The sequence below is a fragment of the Microtus pennsylvanicus genome, chromosome 3, assembly GCF_037038515.1.
Source record: "Microtus pennsylvanicus isolate mMicPen1 chromosome 3, mMicPen1.hap1, whole genome shotgun sequence".
Classification (NCBI taxonomy): Eukaryota; Metazoa; Chordata; class Mammalia; order Rodentia; family Cricetidae; genus Microtus; species Microtus pennsylvanicus.
The window spans coordinates 45139429-45160999 of record NC_134581.1 but is presented as its reverse complement, the minus strand read 5'-3'; the positions used below and the strand labels follow the sequence as shown (position 1 = coordinate 45160999).

General features: G+C 45.4%; 1 protein-coding gene across 1 annotated transcript; it reads left to right on the top strand.

Annotated features, from left to right (window-relative positions):
• Positions 1 to 811: 811 nt before the first annotated feature.
• Lysmd2 (LysM domain containing 2) lies at positions 812 to 17997 on the top strand. Its single transcript, XM_075965228.1, has 3 exons — positions 812 to 1263; positions 15182 to 15513; positions 17363 to 17997. Exons 1-3 carry the CDS (start codon positions 991 to 993, stop codon positions 17403 to 17405), a joined length of 648 nt encoding a protein of 215 aa, XP_075821343.1. The 5' UTR covers positions 812 to 990; the 3' UTR covers positions 17406 to 17997.
• Positions 17998 to 21571: the final 3574 nt, after the last annotated feature.

Genomic DNA, 21571 nt, shown 5'->3' with positions numbered 1-21571 from the left:
AAAAGTCAGGGCAGAAGATTCCAGTTAACTCCACTCTGCACAAGCCCTCCGGAGCCAGCGTTGAGGAGAGGGGGCTGAGATGGGGACAGTAGACAAGAGACTTAGGTGGTTTAATGATAACATCAGGGGAGTAATGATTTCAGGGTGTCCAAGAGGAAGTTGGTAATAGAGACACACATAGCAAATTGCAAGCACTGTGCCAGGAAAATGAACTATTGCTACAGATTCTCAAGACACCCGAGGCCTAAAACTGGCACTGGTCAGCAAAGAATGAACCTCAAACAAATCGGGGGGGGTGGGGTGGGCGGTTAGTTAGCGGCTACCCAGCTGGCCTAAGAACTAAATAGAAAGAATTGGTGTATGTGGGCATCATAGGTCAGTGATAGAGCTTGCTTAGCCCGCACAAGACTGGGGTTAACCCCTAGTGCCAACATGTGTATGTGTGTGTGTGTGTTGGGAGGGTGTCAAAAGAATTGTAACCCCCAGGGTGGAGAGGGACCTGTAGAAGCTTTGTTCAGTGATCTTAAGGTTTCCTCCCACCAAGACTTTGATGTCATAAAGTAGGTACCACTGAGCAAGCTGGCCCGACTGCAGAATCAGTAGAGCAAGCAAAGCTTGGTGGGGGTCTACGATGGCCAGCAAAGGCTGTAGTCGGGTTCTTTCTAGTCTGCACGGTTCTGGGGTCCACCTGAGTTCTAGGACACCTTCATGGGTCTCCCTCGGCCCACCGGCCTCAGCGCCTTCCCGCTTCCGCAGGGCCTTGTCCCGCAGGACCCGCACAATGCGGCAAGACCTCGGTTCCTTTTCCCCTTCCCGGCGCACAGCCTCAGAGAGCGAAGCACGCCATGCGGGTCCCGCAGCTCCCAGCTCGGCCTCGCGCCTGCCGCCCCCGCGGCACGGCCAGCAGCAGCCCCAGCGAGGAGGAAGAGGCGGAGGAGGAGGCGCCGCCCCCTTGGCGAGCTCGGCGCCCCGGCGGCCTTGGCAGGACCCATGGCGGATCTCTCGCCTGCTCCGGCCCCGCGGGAAGGCGGCCCCCGTGCGCACCGGCCCTCGGCACCCTCCCCGCCGCCGCGCTCTCGCTCCGGCTCCGAGCCCGACGAGGCCGAGCTGTCGCTGAGCCTGGCCCGCACCAAGACCCGCTCGTACGGCAGCACGGCCAGCGTGCGGGCGCCGCTGGGCGCCGGCATCATCGAGCGCCATGTGGAGCACCGGGTCCGCGCCGGAGACACGCTGCAGGGCATCGCGCTCAAGTACGGAGTCACGGTGAGCAGAGCGAGCCTCCGCGGCCCGGGCCTGCGGTCTCCAGGCGGGGTCGGGGACGGGGACAGGAACGGAGGGTGGGGTGCAGGCCGTGCGTCTCCGCACCGTATCCCGGCGCGCGCTGCTGCAACTGCAATGGGAGTCTAAGCTGCTGCTAACTGCTGCTGCTGCTGCTGCTGCTAATAGGGGCGGCCGCCAGGGCTTCCCGACCAGCTAGTGCACGGCGTTCCCCGTGCTTTGCTAGTCTCAGATCGTGTCTAGCATGTGAGAAACACTAAAGAGGCCCGCGTTTTTGTCATCACCCACAGCCACCTTTACCCGTTTTGCTACCCGGAACTCGCTACCTATTTACTCAAAGCCAGACCGATGCTAATTCTGCGCTATGTAAACAAGCTGTGATGAGTCAGGATGTACAGTTCTTCCCAGGGATGGTTCTGGTTCTATCGATTCTGCTGCTTTATTTAGAAGTGAAATTACAGCTCCTGGGCTCACTGGCAACCCTGAACGTGACACCTGTCGCTAAACAGCAGCCAGGAACTGAGGTCTAGGTGAGCTAGAGAGCTGTGTTTTACAAATTTATAAGGGTTTGTGTCTTGGGTATATTGCATTACACCTCAGGGAAGATTACGGAAACCTGAGGGAACAAATTGTTTCATTAAAATTACTTATAATTAACTGTGAGCTGTGTGATAGCATTTTTACATTGGAGCCCAGTATCCGTTTTCAGTGCTCTTCCCTGAAGCTTCGTGGGCAGCAATTGGAAGAAAGATGATCTTATCTGCATCTTCAGCGTAACCTATTTTTGCATATTTAACCAGGTGTTTGTTTGCCAGCAAGTTTTTTCTGTCATTTAAGCGTTCTGAGAGTATGGTCACCCCCTTTCGAGACCCCTCTCGGCAGTTCTAATGTGAATATACATGACCAGCTGCCTTCATGCACATCCTCGGGGTCTGGTTAGGGTCAGAGCCAACGAAAAGCAGAACTGAGAAATCTCAGTGGCTGCTCCTTGCTGGGTACCCGCTGTGTGCCGGGTACCCGCTGTGTGCCAGGCACCACATTTGCTTGTTTTCAATTTTAGGAAAATGACTTTTGATTTTTATATGTGTGTTTTGCCTGCAAGTATGTATGTGCACCACCCGTGTGCCTGGTGCCCACGGAGGCCAGAAGAGGGTGTCAGATACCCTGGAAATGGAGTTACAGAGCCTTGTAAGCCATCATGTGTGTGCACTGGGAACTGAACCATGGTTCTCTGGAAGAGCAGTCTCTGCCATGACAATTTTTTCTGTGACCTATGGTCTTCTTGAATTGCTTGCATCTGCTCAGCACCTGCTTTGTTCAAATGCTTCTAACCTGTGGTTTGTCTAATGTACGTCCTGTTACTTTTAGCCTTATCACCCTTTCCTATTAAAGTATAAAGCAGATTTTCATGACTTTTATAAAGCCTTCTGATTTTCTATTTTTTAAAATGTTATTTATTTTATGTGCAGTGGTGTTTTGTCTGCTGTGTGTCTGTGTACCACGTGCTTCCTGGTGCCTGTGGAGGCCAGAAGAGGTCCTCGGATCCCCTTGGTACTGGAGTTACAACCTGTTGTCACCTCGTGGGTGCAGGGAATACAAACCTGGTCCAGGGTGGAGCAGCCAGTGTTCCTGACTGCTGGTGTCTCTCCACCCCCAACTTCCGATTCTAATGTATTAGGGTCAGGTATAATGAATTAGGTACTCCACCTATGGTTACAAGAAGTCTATAACATGATCTCTCAACCTCAGCACTATTGTTAATATGTTTTTTATATTAATTAATTAGCTAATTAATTAATTTTCAAGTCAGGGTCTCATGTAGCCCACCCAGGTCAGCCTCTAACTCCTTCTGTAGGTGAGGATGACCTTGAACTCATAGTCTTCCTGCTAGGGTACAGCTGTACATCACCACGCTGAGCTCTGTGGGGAAGGTTCGTGTTTCAGGAGGCTGTGCTGTGCATTGCAGGTTAGTTAGCATCACCAGACACTGACTCTCCTACTCTCATCTGTACATTGCTAGGTGCTCTCTTAAAGAAAATTCACCTGTGTTTTTTTTTAATTCTTTTTTTTTTTCTTCCTGAGAGAGGGTTTCTCTGTGTAGTCCTGACTTTCCTGGAACTTGCTCTGTAGACCAGGCTGGCCTCAAACTCACAGAGATCCCCCTGCCTCTGCCTCCAGAGTAGTGGCATTAAAAAGTGTGCATCATCACCCGCCTGGCTTTTTTTAGTCTCTCCTAACTTTGAACCCTGAATTCGAGCTGATGAAACTGTTTTGGAGATGCTTCTACTGGTTACATAGAACCAGGGAAAGTGATTATCTTTATCTTAAGCTGGGTATATTGGTACACACCCACAAGACCAGTAGTAGCCCATGGGGAGGCTGAGGCCAGAAGGTTGCAGGGGTTCCAGGTCAGCCTGGGCTACACATGGAGTACCAAGCACTGCATAATAAGACTACATGAACAATAAAACCATTAGCCAAACCAACAACAGAACCCTTCCCATAATGGCCAAGTGTTTTCTTTTTAAGATCTATCTATTCTATCTATCTATCTATCTATCTATCTATCTATCTATCTATCTATCTATCTATCATGTACACAGTGTTCTGTCTGCATGTATGCCTGAAGGCCAGAAGATGGCACCGGATCTCATTACAGATGGTTGTGAGTCACCATGTGGTTGCTGGGATTTGAACTCAGGACCTATGGATGAGCAACAAGTACTCTTAAACTCTGAGCCATCTCTCCAGGCCCCAAGTGTTATTCTTATTTAATGTATTTAATTTTGGTTTTCTGAGACAAAGTTTCTCTGTGTAGTACTTGCTGTCCTGGAACTCACTCTCTAGACCAGGCTGGTCTTGAACTCAGAGATCCCCCTGCCTCTGCCTCCTGGGTGCTGGCATTAAAGGCATATGCCATCACTGCCCAGCTCCTATAGGTCAACTTTATATGAGGCATTTTCTCAATTGATAGTCCCTTTTCCCAATGACTCTAGCTTGTGTCAAGCTGACACGAAACTAACCAACACAGGTAGGTTTTGTTTGGAGACAAGGTTTCCCTGTATAATCCCAGTCTGACCTTACATTTGTAATTCTGCCTCAGCCTCTGGAGTGCTGGTATGTCCTCCAGGCCTGATTGTAAAGGACATTAGACTATCTGGACCAGGACCAAGGAGAGACCAGATAGGACGAAGGCTTTTGTAGTGATGCAGATGAACTAGAGCAGTAATTTGGAGCAAAGCAGCGAAGACAGGAGGATGTGGTGAGTGGCTAGGTTCTGGGTGATCTGTTGATAGAGTGTCAAGTGTGTCTAAACTGTAGCGCAGGGCCACATGCAAACCAGCTATGAATGCCACTTAATGTAAAATTATTAACTTGCTTAAAACATTATGGATTTGTTTTTTTTTTGGAAACTTGATTGCATGGTTCTTGAGTATGAACTTCTCTTGATGCAGCATCAGTCATGTCAAAGAGATGGACCTGTGTGCATGATCTTCTTATTTGTTTACTGTTTCTCTTGAGTATACCTGACCTAGACATTTGCCTGGAGACCCAGGAGGCCTCTGTATAAGAAAGAAGAATTCGGTTCAAGATTTGATCCAGGTGAATTAGGCCCAGTTCTTCCTCCAGTGAGTTAGAAAATACGGCATTTCTTCATGGAGTCACTAACTCATACTGGTTATTTCTTCCTTTACTTGTATTGAGCCTGGGTTATTTGAGGCCTGTGTTAGACACAGGGCTGCACGATCAAATGGTCTCTCTTTCTGGCACCTGATGGGTCCTCCACATGCATGCACCCAATCCTCAGAAAGTCGGACTGGGATGAGATGGTAGCCCAAGGAGTTAAGCAGACTCTGGAGGGTAGGATCCTGGGTTGGGACTAAGTGAGGACAACAGCCTGCTGAAGATGTGAACTGCAAGAATGGATTAAAGTGGGGCTGGACAGATGGCCCGGTGGTTGAGCACTCTTGTTTTTGCAGAGGCCCTGAGCTTGGTCTCAGTGCCCAGATGATGATTCACAACCATCTCTAGGGGGCTGGAGAGATGGCTCAGTGGTTAAGAGCACTGACTGCTCTTCCAAAAGGACCTGGGTTCAATTCCCAGCACCCACATGGCAGCTCACAACTGTCTGAAGATCCAGTTGCAGGCGATTTGACACCTTCACACAAATGCACATTAAATAAATCATAAAAAATAAAAAAAACCAACTATCTCTATCTAATTCTAGGGGATCTGACACCTTCTTCTGACCTCCCTGGGCACCAGGCATGTACATGGTGTACACACACACACACACACACACACACACACACACACACAGGCAATACACATAAAAAATAAACATAAAACTTTTTAAAAATGACATTTACTCCTTTGGGTGGGGGAGAGGTATGATGTCAGAGTTCAATTTACAGGAGTCAGTTCTCTCTCCATCATGTGGGTCCCAGAGATCCATTTCAGGTCGTCTTACTTTGTGGCAAGTGCCTTTAACGACTGAACCATCTTGTAGACCCTCCTTTTTTGCTTCTTTTGAGACAGGATTTCAGGTAGACTAAGCTATCCTTGAAATCACTCGATAGCCCACACTGGCCTTGAACTCCTGATCCCCCTGCCTCCATCCCACAAGAAGGAGCAGTTCTGTCTCCAGGCTGTAGTTGCTGGCGTGTGCTCTCGCCTCCTCCAGTAGTGAGTTAACACTCAGTTACACACAAGTTGGGCATCTCTACTAGAGTTTGAGGACGTCGTTCTGGGAAACTGAAACCATTTGGGTCTGGTTGAGAAAACCATTAGCTGCTGTTTAAACCTCAGACAGAGTAAACTTGCTTGTGCTGGAATGTCCCTGGCTATGTTTGTATACTTAGACATTCAGGCCCCTTCCTTCTCTCTGGTTCTTGATTGAGCTATTGTTTTTTTTTTTTTTTTTTCCTGCCAGCATCCTGGCCCCTCCCTGTTGTAGCTAAGCCTCTGGGGGAAATTGGTCAGAGCTCTAAGTTACCACTTAAGAATAGTTTTATTTAGAAATGTTGGAAAAACTAGAGGACAGTAGAAACAACAATTAGGAACGGAGGCAGCGAGGGAGATCTGTTTGCATATCTCCCAGAACTCACTCTGTATTGGGGAAATGTGTAAACTGAGCTTCCTGCTTCTACCACCTGAGTGCTGCCATAATAGGCCACAGTGCCTAGATTCGGAGATTCAGCCAGATTTAGCCCCAGGTCATCTTGTCCATTTAGCCCTAAATCGAGTTGCTCTGTACTTCCCCACATATAAGTTACCTGCCGGGAGAAAGTGTGTGATCTTCCTGTTCTGGAGACAAGGCCTGGGCTTAACCTTGTGGTGCAGGCTGTTGACTGTCACATTGCCGCCTAGAGTGAAAGGGAGGGCAAGGTAACGTGTGATTGGGGGTTTTAATCGTTTTTCATGTATTTTCCCCCTGAAACATGTCACTGAGGTATAATTACAGACCGCACAATTCACCCTGCCTTAAGTGTGCAATTCAGTGATGTTTAGTAAGTTTACAATTGTGAAGTCGTTGTCACCTTTCAGTTTGAGAAAGTCCCCTCCACCCCTAAGATAGCTCTAGAGCCATTTCACCTACTCACTATTCTCCGGTTCTAGGAGATGGATAGATAATATGAAATGAAATGAAATGAAATGAAATGTACGCCTGACAATGCTGAAGCATGCATAGGCAGCCCGTATGTGGTGGTTCTGTTGAACGTATCCACATTGAGTTTCATGGTCTAAGTTGATGAGGACTACTAACCAGGTCTTTTCCTCAAGTGGGCACCAGATCTCATACAGATGATTGTAAGCCACCATGTGGTTGCTGGGAATTGAACTCAGGACCTTTGGAAGAGCCGGCAGTGCTCTTAACCGCTGAACCATCTCTCTAGCCCCCTTCTGACATATACTTACCTATGGGGGGCATTTACTGTAAGTGGATATAGTATACTCTTTTGGGAATGTGGAAGGAAAAACAAGCTACCTTTGCCCCCATGAGCATGTGGTGATGGGAAGGGTCTGGTTACCACTAATACCCGGAATGGAACACGTTACGGATGTAGGGCACATCAGAAATAATCATTTGCTATTTCTGTCTGTTTTCTGCAAAAATAATGATAAAATGATATTGTATATGTAAATGAGATTATTCTGCAAGCCAAGCCCAGCAGCCACTATGGAGCTAACTTTTGGGGCTAAGTCTTGTGAATTCTCTCCAATGTAAATTCCCCTTCACAAAATGGATTCACAGGACAGTTGGTCCAGCGATGGCTGCCTGTGTTTGGCTTTATTTTGCCCTGAGGGTTCTTGCTTGGCTTCTCCAGTCTATTTCTTAGCCACCAGGTGCTAGGCTGGGTTCACTGGGTCATCGTGCTCACGCCTGGCTAAGAGACAATGCGAATGTTTAATTGCTAAACCTCCCATTCCGAGAAACAGAAACTCATTCTGTGTCACTTTGAAAGGTCACCTTTCTGTTTTCAGGACTGACTGGCTGTGAGGAGGAGCAGAGGCCTGTGGAAACGAGATTCCCAGCTCTTCCTTGGATGGGACATGAGCTGTCTTACTTTCTTGTGAGGTGAAATTTCCAAACCTGTGTTCAAGATGGAAATAGAAAGCATTCCTCACAACATTAAAAAAAAAGTCCTCTGTGGCCTGGCTCGCCCAGTTGCCACTGTGCGTGTCTCCCACAGCTCCCGACTGGTTGATTTTTGTTTTTTGTTTGTTACCTAGAGGTTTTTAACTATAATTAGGCCTCACCTCTCCTCTCTTTCGTTCTTAGGAGCTACCTTTTTTTTTTTTTTGGTTTTGTTGGGTTTTTTTGAAGCAGGGTCTCATGTATTCCAGGTTAGCCTCAAACTCAACTGTGCTTTATTAAGCTGGTGTGAACTTGAGCTTCCAAGCGCTGAGGTTACAGATACACATGTCATGGGATTACAGACGTGTGCTATCGTGCCTGGTAGAAACATCGCTGGAGATTGAACTTAGGACTTAAACATGCTAATAAAAACTCTACCTACTGAACTATACCCTCCCCCTCCCACCCTACTCTTACTTTTTTTTGAGACAGAGTTTCACTGTGTATTGTAGGCTAGCCTCAACCTCTCTGTGTATGTAGCTTTGAAGTTGCAGGGTTCCTCCTTCCTTGGTCTCTCAGCACTGAGATTATGGCTTTGTGTCACCACGCCTGTCAAGGGCTTCTTAGCAAACTCAAAATAAACTTCAGCTTTGACACTGGATCTTAGCCGAAAGGCAGGGAGTGATGAATTCCTATTTCTTTATGTGGCTGGAAGCTTATTGTTCCCCAACTGTGCCACAGTTTCCCTGCTTGGCAGCTTAGCAGTGCTCTTCCCGTGGCTGACCCCACCCTTTGACATGAGTGTCTGATACAGTGCTGTTCTGCAAGCTGTTGCTTCTCAAGAAGACAAGCAAAATCATTACTTTTTGAAAACCCTTTTCCTTTTATCTCATTTTAATGGTACAAAACAATGGGTGTCATGTGACATTTTTATACGTTCATCCAGTGCACTTTGATCATACTGCGCTCTCATTCCCCTCTCCTGTCCCCTGTTCTCACCTACCGCCTCCTCTGTCCCCTCTTCTGTTTCCATGTCTTTTTTTGTTGTTGTTCAAATCTTCATTCTACATGGGGTGTTTGTCTTTCTGAGTGTGGCTTCTTTCTCTTTCTGTGAGGAGCTCCAGGTTCCGTACGTTTTCCTGCAAAGGACGTGATTTGGTTTTTCCTTATGTCTGAATAAAACGCCATTGTGTAAACATCACATTCTTTATCGTAGCCATTCATGGGTTGATGGCCACTTAGACCAGTTGTGTGGCTTGGCTGTTGTGGGTACTGCCGCATTCACCATGGTTGTGCGGGGATTTCTGCTGTTTGGACTTGATCTCTTTGTGTATGTACCCGAGTGCTACAGCTGGCTCATGTGCTAGTTCTGTCTTTAAAACTTATCAGCAATAACATATTATGTTACCCAAGTGGATTTGTTTACATGGAAAAAATTTAATTTTTGATAGTAATAATAATAAGTATTATTTGTGTGTGTGCATGGATGCACATCCCACAGCACCTGCATGAGGTCAGAGGACAACACTGGAGTCGATTCTCTCCTTCTCCCTTTTACATGGATTCCAGGGTTCTTAAACAGGTCACCAGGTTTCCCTGGCAAGTGCTTCTTTTAACTCACTGAGCTATCCAGCCAGCCCCATATTGTCTTTATATATGCTTACTTTAAAGAAAATAAACCTTTTAACGAGAGAGAATTCTTACCCTCCTTCCATCTCCTGTACTAAGTGTGCATTTATTTATTTAAAAAAATTCTTTTTTTAATTTAAATTTTAAATCGGAAATTTAATCTATTTTAATTTTGTATGAATATTGTGTTTTACTGATCTGTGTGTTTGTGCAAGCACCATGTATATTCGGAGTCCACAGAAGCCAGAAGATTATTTTGGATCCTCTGGAACTGGAGTTAGCTGCCATGTCAGTGCCGGGGTCCTCTGGAAAAGCAGTCTATGCTCTTAACCAATGAGCCATCTCTTCAGTCCTGAATGTGTATTTAGGCTAAAGAAAAAAAAGTTTTTGGGGGCCTGTTAAGAACATGTACTGCTCTTCTAGAGGACCTGAGTTCAAGTTCCAACACACATATCAGGTGGCTAACAAACACCTGTAACTACAGCTCCAGGGACTTCTTTGAACACCTGCACGCGTGTGTGCGTGTGTGGGCAAGTGCGCGCGCGCACACACACACACACACATTTAAAAAGTAAAGGAAGGAAAAAGAAAAATTGTTTTAAACAAACAAACAAACAAACAAACAACATAAAAACAAACAAAACCCAAAGCTAAATAAAAAATGGGGTTTCTTTTTACTCATGGAAATGAAAGGTCTGAGATCCCCTAGCTTCAGGCTGCGATCCATATGCTGTCCTCCAAGGTGGCCTCAATGTCAAGGTTCCACCTGGTGGCAGGATGACAGGCTGTGGCTCCAGCCCTGCCCCCTCCAACAGAGTCAGCAAATGCCATTTTTCTAGGGTGGAAGTAGTGTATCACGAAGCTGGGGCACTGTGATATTGCAGGGGTGGCACCGACTCACCTGTGCCCCGTGCTGTTTTGGAGGAGTCTGCCTTTGGGAGATGGGAGGAGAGGGATATTGGGAACCTACAAGTGTGTAGATTAGAATATACCTCAGTCTCCATGGGCAAAGTTTTCAAGTTATTTCTCTCAACTCTGACCCTTTGTTAACCAGAGGTACTTGGGATATTTAAATTTTAATTTTTTCTAAAATACCCCTACACATCATGGTCTCTCTTTTTCACCTTTGCCATCTCCCAGAAACCAGACCACTACCACTTATCTTTCTTTTTGTAAATTTCTTTTTCTTTTTAAGGAAAGGAGAAGGCAGGGCTTGGTGGTCACACTTTAAATTCTGGCATTCAGGAAGTAAAGACAAGGGGATCTCTGTAGATTCAATCTATGGTCTAATCTATATAGTGAGTCTTGGGTTAATAATTTCTAAGGCATTCAGAAAGTAAAGACAAGGGGATCTCTGTAGATTCAATCTCAGTCTAATCTATATAATGAGTCTTGGATCAATAATTTCCAAGATTATGTAGTGGAACCCAGTCACACATTTGGTCTCACATATACAGATGGTGGTGATGATGGTTGTGGTGATGATGATGGTGATGGTGGTGATAGTGATGATGATGGTGGTAGTGATGATGAGATGATGGTGGTGGTGATGGTGATGATGATGGTGGTGGTGGTGATGATGATGATGATGGTGGTGGTGATGGTGATGATGGTGGTGGTGGTGCTGATGATGATGGTGGTGGTGATGGTGATGGTGATGATGATGGTGGTGATGATGGTGGTGGTGATGGTGATGATGATGGTGGTGGTGATGGTGATGATGGTGGTGGTGGTGGTGATGATGATGATGGTGGTGGTGATGGTGATGATGGTGGTGGTGATGATGGTGGTGGTGATGGTGATGATGATGGTGGTGGTGATGGTGATGATGGTGGTGGTGGTGGTGATGGTGATGATGGTGGTGATGATGGTGGTGGTGATGGTGATGATGATGGTGGTGGTGATGGTGATGATGGTGGTGGTGGTGGTGATGATGATGATGATGGTGGTGGTGATGGTGATGATGGTGGTGGTGGTGATGGTGATGATGGTGGTGGTGGTGGTGATGGTGATGATGGTGGTGATGATGGTGGTGGTGATGGTGATGATGATGGTGGTGGTGATGGTGATGATGGTGGTGGTGGTGGTGATGATGATGATGGTGGTGGTGATAGTGATGATGGTGGTGATGATGGTGGTGATAGTGATGATGGTGGTGGTGATGGTGATGGTGGTGGTGATGGTGATGATGATGATGGTGGTGATGATGGTGGTGGTGATGGTGATGGTAATGATGATGATGATGATGATGGTGGTGGTGGTGATGGTGATGATGATGATGATGGTGATGGTGATGATGGTGGTGGTGGTGGTGATGGTGGTGGTGATGGTGATGATGATGATGGTGGTGATGATGGTGGTGGTGATGGTGATGATGATGGTGGTGGTGATGGTGGTGGTGATGATGGTGGTGATAGTGATGATGATGGTGGTAGTGATGATGAGATGATGGTGGTGGTGATGGTGATGATGATGGTGGTGGTGATGGTGATGATGGTGGTGATGGTGATGATGATGCTGGTGGTGATGATGGTGATGGTGATGGTGGTGGTGATGGTGATGATGATGACCGAAAGCTTTCTGTAGTGGTACTATTTTCATGGCTTCTCCTTATATGAAAGCAAGAAAGGCTGTTGTATTGCGCATGTTATGCCCCTATCACTCAGGAGACTGAGGCAGGAGGACTGCAGTCAGCTCAAGGAGAGGTAGGGCTATATAGCTGTTACAAAAACAAAAACAGGCAAACAACCAAACAAACAAAAAACAAGGCAGGAGGATTGGGACCCATTTATTTGGCTGTTGTTTTCTTTAGTTTAGATTCTTGAAAATAGAAATGTGATTTTTTTGCTCAGTCACTTGAAAGGCTTCCAAAATTTGATTCCAGATTTGAGTCAGACAGAAATTCCAGATCAGACCTTTATAGCACTGTATGTGCTTGTTAAACCAATCATCTCTTTGTGTCTGAGTTTATTCGTGTTTGCATGGATAGTTTGGGTAGAGAGTAGATAAACAGATGGATAGGTACGCATATATACATATATAATATGTGGGTGACAACATTTTCCATTAATATCTTTCTCTCTCTCTCTCTCTCTCTCTCTCTCTCTCTCTCTCACACACACACACACACACACACACACACGCTCTCACTCTCTCTCTCTTTCTTTATCTATAAACATATATATATATATATATATTAATATAAATTCATTTAATCCTTGTAGCCCCATTTTGGCAGATAGTATCTGTTTTACAAGTGTGTGAGGTAAGTCCCCATGCGGTTCAAACTGTCAGAGAGAGATCTGAACTGAGCCTGTCAGGCTGTTTCACAGTCCCACCAGATGAGTTGTGTGTAAGTGAACTGCTACAGTGTCTGTGAGGTGCCTGTCTTGGTGCAAGTTCCCAGGCTAGTATGGGGAAGCATAGACATACCATAACAGAGGAGGTGGCGAAAGATGAACTGAGAACCGATTGGTATGAGCCCTCGCTCTCTGTGCTCACCAGCGCTGTGGACTTAGGCCACTAACTTTCCCTCATCCCCTCATTGGTAAATAGAGTTAGATTGCAGAGCCGCTGCGAGGGACAGGAGATAGATACACATTCTAGTCTGAATTTCACCCCTTTCCCAGCTCCGTGGGGTGGGGAAGGCCTCCATAGGTTGTGAGAGTTGGCAGTAATAAAACCTGCATCTGGTTCTTCACCTGCCACCCACAGGTGCATAGTCTTGGTGAATCCTGTTTCTTTTATTTGTAAAGTGAGTATTTGCACTCTGTAGGGTAAAAGAATGACACACTATTTGTAAAATGCCCCCTATCTCCTTTTCTTACCTGGCCCTCAGGTACTAATTCTTTAAGGCCCAATTGAAGTCAAAAGGATCAAAACCAGAACTCTCCTTCTTTGAGAGGCCCTTCTCCATGGCTGTAGCTCCAGCCTACATCATTCTTTGACATTCTGCTCATACACATGTCTCTACCACCTCCTTGGTCCATTAGTTCACCAGCAGAAATCCAGAGGTGTAGGGATCTCTCTACAAGTAAGATTGTAGCAATAGAAAGACTTTTTAAAGAAGCCAGATAACAGAAATGTTCAAATAAGAATTAAGTAAGTACTAAAGGGGCTGGAGAGATGGTTCAGCAGTTAAGATTACTTCCTGCTTTTCCAGAGGACCTGGGTTTTAGTCCCAGCACCTACATGGTGATTCACAACCTTTTGTAATAGTAGTTTCACAGGATATCATGCCCTCTTCTGGCGTCCACGGGAACTGCATGCATGTGGTACATAGGAATATATATATATATATACACACACGTTGTCTGAAATTTCTGTTCTGCCCAGTTACCGCAGTCATTAAATCACACAGAGGTCTACATTAGTTATAAACTGATTGGCCCGTTAGCTCAGGCTTCATATTAACTCTTATAACTTATATTAGCCCATTAATCTTATCTGTGTTAGCCACATGGCTTGGTACCTTTTTCAGTGAGGTAGTCACATCATGCTTCTTCTGTGGCCGGGTCATGACTGTACACCAAACTTTCCTCTTCCCAGAATTCTTCTGTTCTGATTGACCCACCTCTACTTCCTGTCTGGTGTCCTGCCTCTACTTCCTGCCTGGCTACTGGCCAATCAGCATTTATTTAAAATACAATTGACAGAATACAGACCATTGTCCCACACCACCCATATATGCAAAATAATAAAAAAATGTATACATCCTTATACTTGAGTGATTAAGAGCCATTGATAGTAAAGGTGCCTTACAGAGGAAATAATGTATGTTAGAAGCTGCCTGCAGAGGGCAGGGGATGTAGCTCAGTGGGTAGAATGCTTGCCTAGCATTCGTGAAGCCCAAGATTTGATCCCCGGCAACATAAAAACCAGGTCTGGTATCACATCATGTTAGCACTAGGAAGGTGGGGACAGAACCAGAAGTTCAGAGTTGTGCTCAGCTATATCATGAGGTCAAGGCCAACCATGGTGACATGAGATCCAGTCTCAAACAAACAAACACCCCCCCCCCCAAAACGAACACCCAATGAAACAACCAACAGAATGTTCCCAACAAAACAAACAAGTAAATCTGCTTCTATAGGACGAAATGACTTTCATGTTTTTTTTTTCATGTTATTTTTGAAATACCAGGAGTTATCTACAGAAGAAAAGACCCTTGAATGCAGAGAAAGTATTTGCCTTAGAGTTTTTTTATTACGTGATAAACACCGTGATCAAAAGCAACTTGGTGGGGGCAGGGTCTACTTCAGTTTGCTCTCTGTCATCAAAGGAAGTCAGGCCAGGAGCTTAAGGCAGGAACTGGGAGGCAGGAACGGATTCAGTTACCATGGAGAGTGCTGCTTATTGGCTTGTTCCTCATGGCTTCCTCAGCTCGCTTTCTTCCATCATCCAGACCACCTGCCCAGGGCTGGTACTCCCCCTGTGGGGTGGGCCTACCTACATCAATTGCTAATTAAGAAAACGCACTTAGACTGTCTACAGGACCATTTTAGGGAAACATTTTCTCTGTTGAGAGGCCCTCTTCCCAAACGACTCCAGCTCATCTCAAGTCGCCATGAAACTAGCCCGCAGAGCACTGCACACAATTGTTGATGAATATGCATAGCCCACGTTTATAATAATCTCAACTCTGGAACTTGGTTGTATGTAACTCTTTGTTTCTTGTTTTTGTGTGTGTTTTAGATGGAACAGATTAAACGGGCCAATAAACTGTTTACCAATGACTGTATATTTCTGAAGAAGACTCTGAGCATCCCAATTCTATCAGAGAAGCCTTTGCTCTTTAATGGACTTAACTCCATTGATTCTCCAGAAAAGGAAACTGTTGACAGCAGTTTTTGTCACGAAGAGGAGCCTGTGGTAGCTGGGGAAGAACTGCCCCCTCCCAGTCCTCAGGATCAAGATCCCGAGCCTGCGCAGCCTGAGGAAGTGTCTGCCAGAGATTTCCTTCAGAGACTTGATTTGCAGATTAAGCTATCAACACAGGCAGCCAGAAAACTCAAAGAAGAAAGCAGGTGATAGTTTCTGGGATAGGTGTCAGAGTTTGGACCAGAATACTCTTACAATGTTCTTGTTTGAAATCTATCTTAATTGTAGAAAGTGTGTGTGTGTGTGTGTGTGTGTGTGTGTGTGTACGTGCGTGCGCGCGCGTGTGTGTGTTTGTATACAGGTATGTGTATGCACAGGAGTGCGGTGGTCAGAGGTCAACTTTGGATGTCTTTTTTTTTTTTTTGAGACAGTGTTTCTTTGTATACCTTTGGCTGTCCTGGAACTCACTCTGTAGACTAGGCTGACCTCGAACTCACAGGGATCCACCTGCCTCTGCCTCCCAAGCACTGGGATTAAAGGTGTGCACCACCACCACACAGCATCTACCTTGTAATTTTGGGACCATGTCTTTTGAAACTGGCTAACTAGGCTGGGTTGGTTGTTTGGGGAATCTCCCTGGCCTTGGCCTCACCAGCACTGGGATTATTATGGGTTTGCTACCATGCCTAGCATTTTATGCGGGTTTTGGGGATTGAACTCAGGTCCTCAGGCTTGAGCAGCAAGCTCGTTGTGGACGGCCTCTGTCTCCTCAGCCCTAGAAAGCCATCTCTAATCTATGAAATCCAAGCTGACTGCTCCCTGCTGCACGGGCCGTGTCTGTTGTCCTGCTGCTGTCTCTGTTATTTAGCATAAGAAGTTTGCTTCTTTGTCCAGTTAGCAGTTGGAGGTAGCAGCTGGAACTATAACAGCTCATGAGACCTCCAAGGAAATCAGTGCCCTAGAGAAGACACGAAATACTGATCCTTAGAACCCTTGTCAAGACACTGCTCCTGGTGACTAGGATCCCCAAAGGTTCCTGTGTAATTTGAAATTTGACCCTCGGGCAAACCTCCTTCTCTCTGTGTAATTGGTGTCCTTCCTGTATGACTTCATGATGGGACACAAAACACTGGTTTCTTTTTTTTTCTTGTTTGCAGCTTTTTTGTAAGTAAAATTGATGCGAAGGGTCTTGTAGTAGGAGGCTGCTTGTTCGTTTCCCTGCGCTCAGACTCCTGAAATAATCACACAGAAACTGTATCAATTAAATCACTGCTTGGCCTACTAGCCCTAGCTTCTTATTGGCTAGCTCTTACATCTTCATTTAGCCCATTTCCATTATTTTTTATTTTACCATGAGGCTCGTGGCCTACTGTCAAGGTTCAGGTTAGTGCCTTGCATCTTTCTCCTCTGGTGGCTCCATGGCGTCTCTTGACTCCATCTCCAACCCCCCAACTCTGTTCTGCCCTAGTTTCTTTATTCATTAACCAATAAAAGCAACACATATACAGAAGGACTTCCCACATCAGGGTCAACCACTTTGTCTTTTTTTTAATGATTAATACATTGATTTCTTAGTCCTCGTTTTAAAATTTCTGGTTTATAATAGATACCATTTTTGTATAGATCTCAAATCCTTTTTTACTTTTATTTATTCATTTATTTTTGAATAAATACAATTTTCAGTGTAGTTCAGCTGGCCTCAAAGTCTTGGCAGTCCTCTGCCACAGCCTCCCAACTGGCATGAGCCACCACTCCTGGCTTTTAAATTCTTTTGAGAAAGAAGAGGAACATAGACAAAACAAATATAATTTAGTGTATGTTTAATGCACTTAAATTTTATGTAAGCAAAGTAAGCAAATGCTACTGTTTATTCTAATAACTGAGTGTCCCTTAGAAGAGGGAAGACGGTCACAAGAAGGACTGTCCCTGGCTTCCAAGGCACACACTATGTTGTTGATATAGTTCTGCTCTTCTTTGGCAAATGGATAGTAAGTCGTATGTGTGTGTTTCTGAATAGTTATAAGCACTGATTTCTGCCGTATTTCACTTTTTCAGGGATGAAGAAAGCCCCTATGCCGCTTCGCTCTATCATAGTTAGTGACTGGCGGACATCACTCTATCCCAGATCACAACATGCTGGACCCTAAAGAATCTACCGGCTGGGGTTTCCAAGGCAACGCTGCCTCTGGACTCCCATAGTGCGCACCTTTGAGCCACAGTTAAGTAGAGCAACCACAGCTGCGCTGAAGTGATCGATCCCTCTGGCTTCCTGTAGTTAGGTCTTATCATGGCATGATAGCAAAACTGTATTCTAAAGCCTATCACTTTGGTAGATGGTGGTAGTTTTAGACTGGCTTTTGTAGCTACAAAGAGCATCAGAGACTATTTATATATTTAAGCCAAAAGCAATGTTTATTTCCTGATGAGATCCTAAATGTATGGAAAACTTGGTGGCTGTAAAGTGATAATGCATTTGCTGTGTGTTTGTAACTCAAGTGCTATAGTATATATTTCAATATCACATATTCTGTACTATTGTAAAGAACCAAATTTTGTCTGCTATTTTGTAAAAGTAAAATACAAATGTCTGGGTGAGAAAATAAACTATGTTTTCACATAGGAGCCTTCTTTTCTTTTTTCAAAATGGAGAAATAAAGTTGATTTTTGTTTTGTTTGTTTTTTGTTCAAAAGATGGGCTTTTTTTTGTTGTTCAAAAGATAAGGATTTTTCCTGTAGTCCAGGCTGACCTTGGACTCTTTGTGTAACTGAGGATGACCTTGAACTCCTGACTCAGTTGTTTCTCTCTTCCAAGTGCTGAGATTACAGAAGGACACACAAACCCACACCAGTAGGAGACACACTGGATCTGGTTTAGGTTTTATCTGTGTCACTTCAGACACTACACTTTACAGTGATCAGCACAGCTCATTCAAATTAAAAGTTAGGTTTTTGCTTCATTTAATTCATCTTGCCTTTATTATGTGTATAGATTATAGCAACAAACTTTAAGCTATATACTATTGACAATTGATATATTTTTAGTCTTGGCATCTGCTTAATTACTAGTTTAAATACGTTTAACTAGGTTAAATAAGTCTTTAGGGTTGAGCAGCAATTCCCATAGTTACCCTCCCTAACGTTCCCCCAGGAGCCTGTTTTCTGTGGCGTAAAAGGGACTTTTGTTTCCCTGTTTTCATTGCCCCTTTCTTCTTCTCTGTTATTTTTCCCTCCCTGTTTTGCTCCTTTCCCTTTTGCTCATCAGGAGCAGGTGCCCTGGGGGATTAGTAGAACAGAGCCTGTGGTACCAGGTCATTGTTGTCGTTACTTTTCAGTGACTGTGCTAAGAGGCCGTGACCAAGACAACTTCTAGAAGAAAGAGCTTTTGGGGGCTTACAGTTTGAGATGGGGAATCTATGACCGTTATGATGGGGAACATGGCAGCAACCAGGCAGGCAAGCGTGGTGCCGAGCCAGTGCTGAGAGCTTACATGTTGACCCACAAACGTGAGGCAGAGGGAACTAACTGGGAATTGCCCGGGCTTCTGGAACCTCAGAACTCCACCGTCCCCCAAGTGACACACCTCACCTCCCCACACCTTTCTAATCCTCCCCCAACAGTTCCACCATCTGGTGACCACAGACTCACATATATGAGCCAATGGGGGCCATTCTTATTCGAACCACCATAATCCCATAATCACCATAATCACTGGCCCTTGGGAGGGCCAGTAGGTGCCATGATGAGAAGCAGAAGCTGTTTCGTATTCTTTTGCTGATTTGTTTGTTTCTCATTTAACATAATACTTTGTGTTTTGTTCTTTGTTTCTCACAGGACCCTTGAAATAGGATGTTCTCTCTCTCTCTCTCTCTCTCTCTCTCTCTCTCTCTCTCTCTCTCTCTCTCTCTCTCTGCCCAGAAGCTGACACCAACTCAGGCTCTCTCTCTCTGAACCCGGAACTCCCCAGTTCCATCTTAGTCTCGCTGTCCAGTTTGCCCCAGGCATTGCTGTCTCTGCATCACGATTTCTGGGATTACAGGTGGACAGCATGCCTGCTCGGCTTTCATGTGAGTTTTGGGGATCTGAACTCTTGGTCCTCATCCTTGCTTGGCAAGAGAGTTATCCACTGAGCCACTCTTCTGGCCCCCATGTCCTTTACATGTGTGCAAGAGATCTGAACTCAGTTCCTCATGCTTGCACATGAGCCCATCTCCCCAGCTCAGAATTGGAAACTGGGGTATTCTCTTGATAGTACTTTGTTTTTGTTACTACTTGAGTTGTGGAGGTCTTTCTTCTCTCTCTCTCTCTCTCTCTCTCTCTCTCTCTCTCTCTCCCTCTCTCTCCCTCTCTCTTTGGTTTTTGGAGCCTGTTCTAGAAGTAGCTCTTATAGACCAGGCTGGCTTCGAACTCACAAAGATCCTCCTGCCTAATTTTTCCGAGTGCTGGGATTAAAGGTGTGCGTTACCACCGCTTGACTTTTTTCTGCTCTGTATGTATACCTGCACACCAGGTTGTAAACCACCATGTGGTTGCTGGGAATTGAACTCAGGACCTCTGGAAGAGTAGCCAGTGCTCTTAACCCCTGAGCCATCTCTCCAACCCTAGTTGTGGAGGTTTAAATGGAGAAAACAAAAAAAGGAAAACAGAAGAGTTCCAAGAAAGCTACTGCGGTTATAGGAATAATAAAAAATAGGATCAAAAAAGTATTTAATTTGGCAAAGACTGATGATATCACAGAAGCTCAAATTTGAAATTATGACCATAGGCTGAAATATATTTCTCAATATTTTTTTCTCAATGTTTTATGTTTTCCTGTCAGCAATTTCTTGCTAAAATATCTCTTCTAACTTTATCAGTAATTTTGTAGCTGCAGTTTAACTGTACTGGACTAGAGGGATTCTTTGTTCGTTTGTTCTGACGGGATCCTGTTGTCTACCCCAGGCTGACTCACTATTAGCCCTGCCTGGCTTCAAACGCACAGCAATCCTGCTGCCGCCTCCCGAGGTTTGCCACGCCAGGCCAGGCTGTGGGAACTGGAAGCTGCTCGGTATCCCAGGCAACCTTCAATACCCAATCCTGCTTCACCTTCTCAGAGTGGGATTGCAGGCTTTTGTCACCCCGGTTGACCTTGGCTGTTTGTTTTTCTTCTGTGACAGGGTCTGCTGTGCAGCTCAGTTTTGCCGCAAACTTGAGTCCCTCCTGCTTCTGCCTCATGGACAGAGAACTGAAGCACCTTGGCATGGAGTCACTGTAGACAGGACCCAGACTCTTGGACCTGGCTTCTGCCCCAGTGTCACCATCTGTTGACCTCATGAACTTGAGCTTATCTGGTGGCCTTGATCCCTTTGTGAGAGAGTCTTCTTGTTTATAAAAATAGGATCAAGTGCGCCCCTTCTGTCCTGGTTACCAAGGGGCACTAACGAAGACTACAATAAAATAAAGAAACAAACTTCTTCCTTAAAAAAAAAAAAACAAAAACAAAAACCCTGCATAGACAGTTAGGTAGAAAAGCGAGAGGCTAAGATGATCCAGCCTGAGCCTGTTTCCTGTCTGAGGTAGAAGCCGATGTGCGGCACGGCTAACGCAAGAGTCAGGCACAGATGATTCATGAAACAGTTGAGTCATGATGCTTTGGGAAATGCAGTTTGGGCTAAGGCAGCTCGAACTCTGTCTCCACATTCACCTGCGACTGGGTACTGGCTTCTCTAGAACATGAGGAGAGATTAGTTTGTGTTTCTGGCAGGCTTTGTGTTTTGTTTGCCTCTGTGGCTCTCCCGGAAGAACTATCTTCTATGTGTGAAAACCCACTGTCACTGTGAGTATGGGCGTGGCTTCAGAACAGCAGGGTAGGCACCAACGGGTTGCCAGAAGCAAGGACAGCTAATTCACAAAGCTTGTTATGCTTATGGTTTCAGGTAAGCATATATAACTATGTGTGCAATTATTTTACACTGAGTAACGTACTCCAATGCCACCTTTGATTTGGGAGCACTAGGGTCCAGGGAGGACCACTGGCATTCAGGGAGGACTATTGTGTTGTGTGGTTGTTTCCAGTCTCATGCTTGTGGTGGTGGCAAACAAACAAGTGACAGGAACCTAAAATTCATAACCTTTTCCTCCCGGTGATTTTCACCTCTTTTTCTGCCATGCTGCCTGAACCTTTGCTCTCTGGTGGGATAACATGGCTCGCATCAAATCCAGTTTAGGTGACTGGAACAGAGCATAAATGTCGACTTTGCTTTTGAACAGTTTTTGACCTCATTGGGC

Bases quoted from the DNA above. Each gene is read 5' to 3' on its own strand.
- Lysmd2 (XM_075965228.1), top strand. From the start codon at position 991: ATGGCGGATCTCTCGCCTGCTCCGGCCCCGCGGGAAGGCGGCCCCCGT. The intron at 1,264-15,181 runs GTGAGCAGAGCG...TGTGTGTTTTAG, and splicing joins CGCTCAAGTACGGAGTCACG to ATGGAACAGATTAAACGGGC. The intron at 15,514-17,362 runs GTGATAGTTTCT...TCACTTTTTCAG, and splicing joins AAACTCAAAGAAGAAAGCAG to GGATGAAGAAAGCCCCTATG.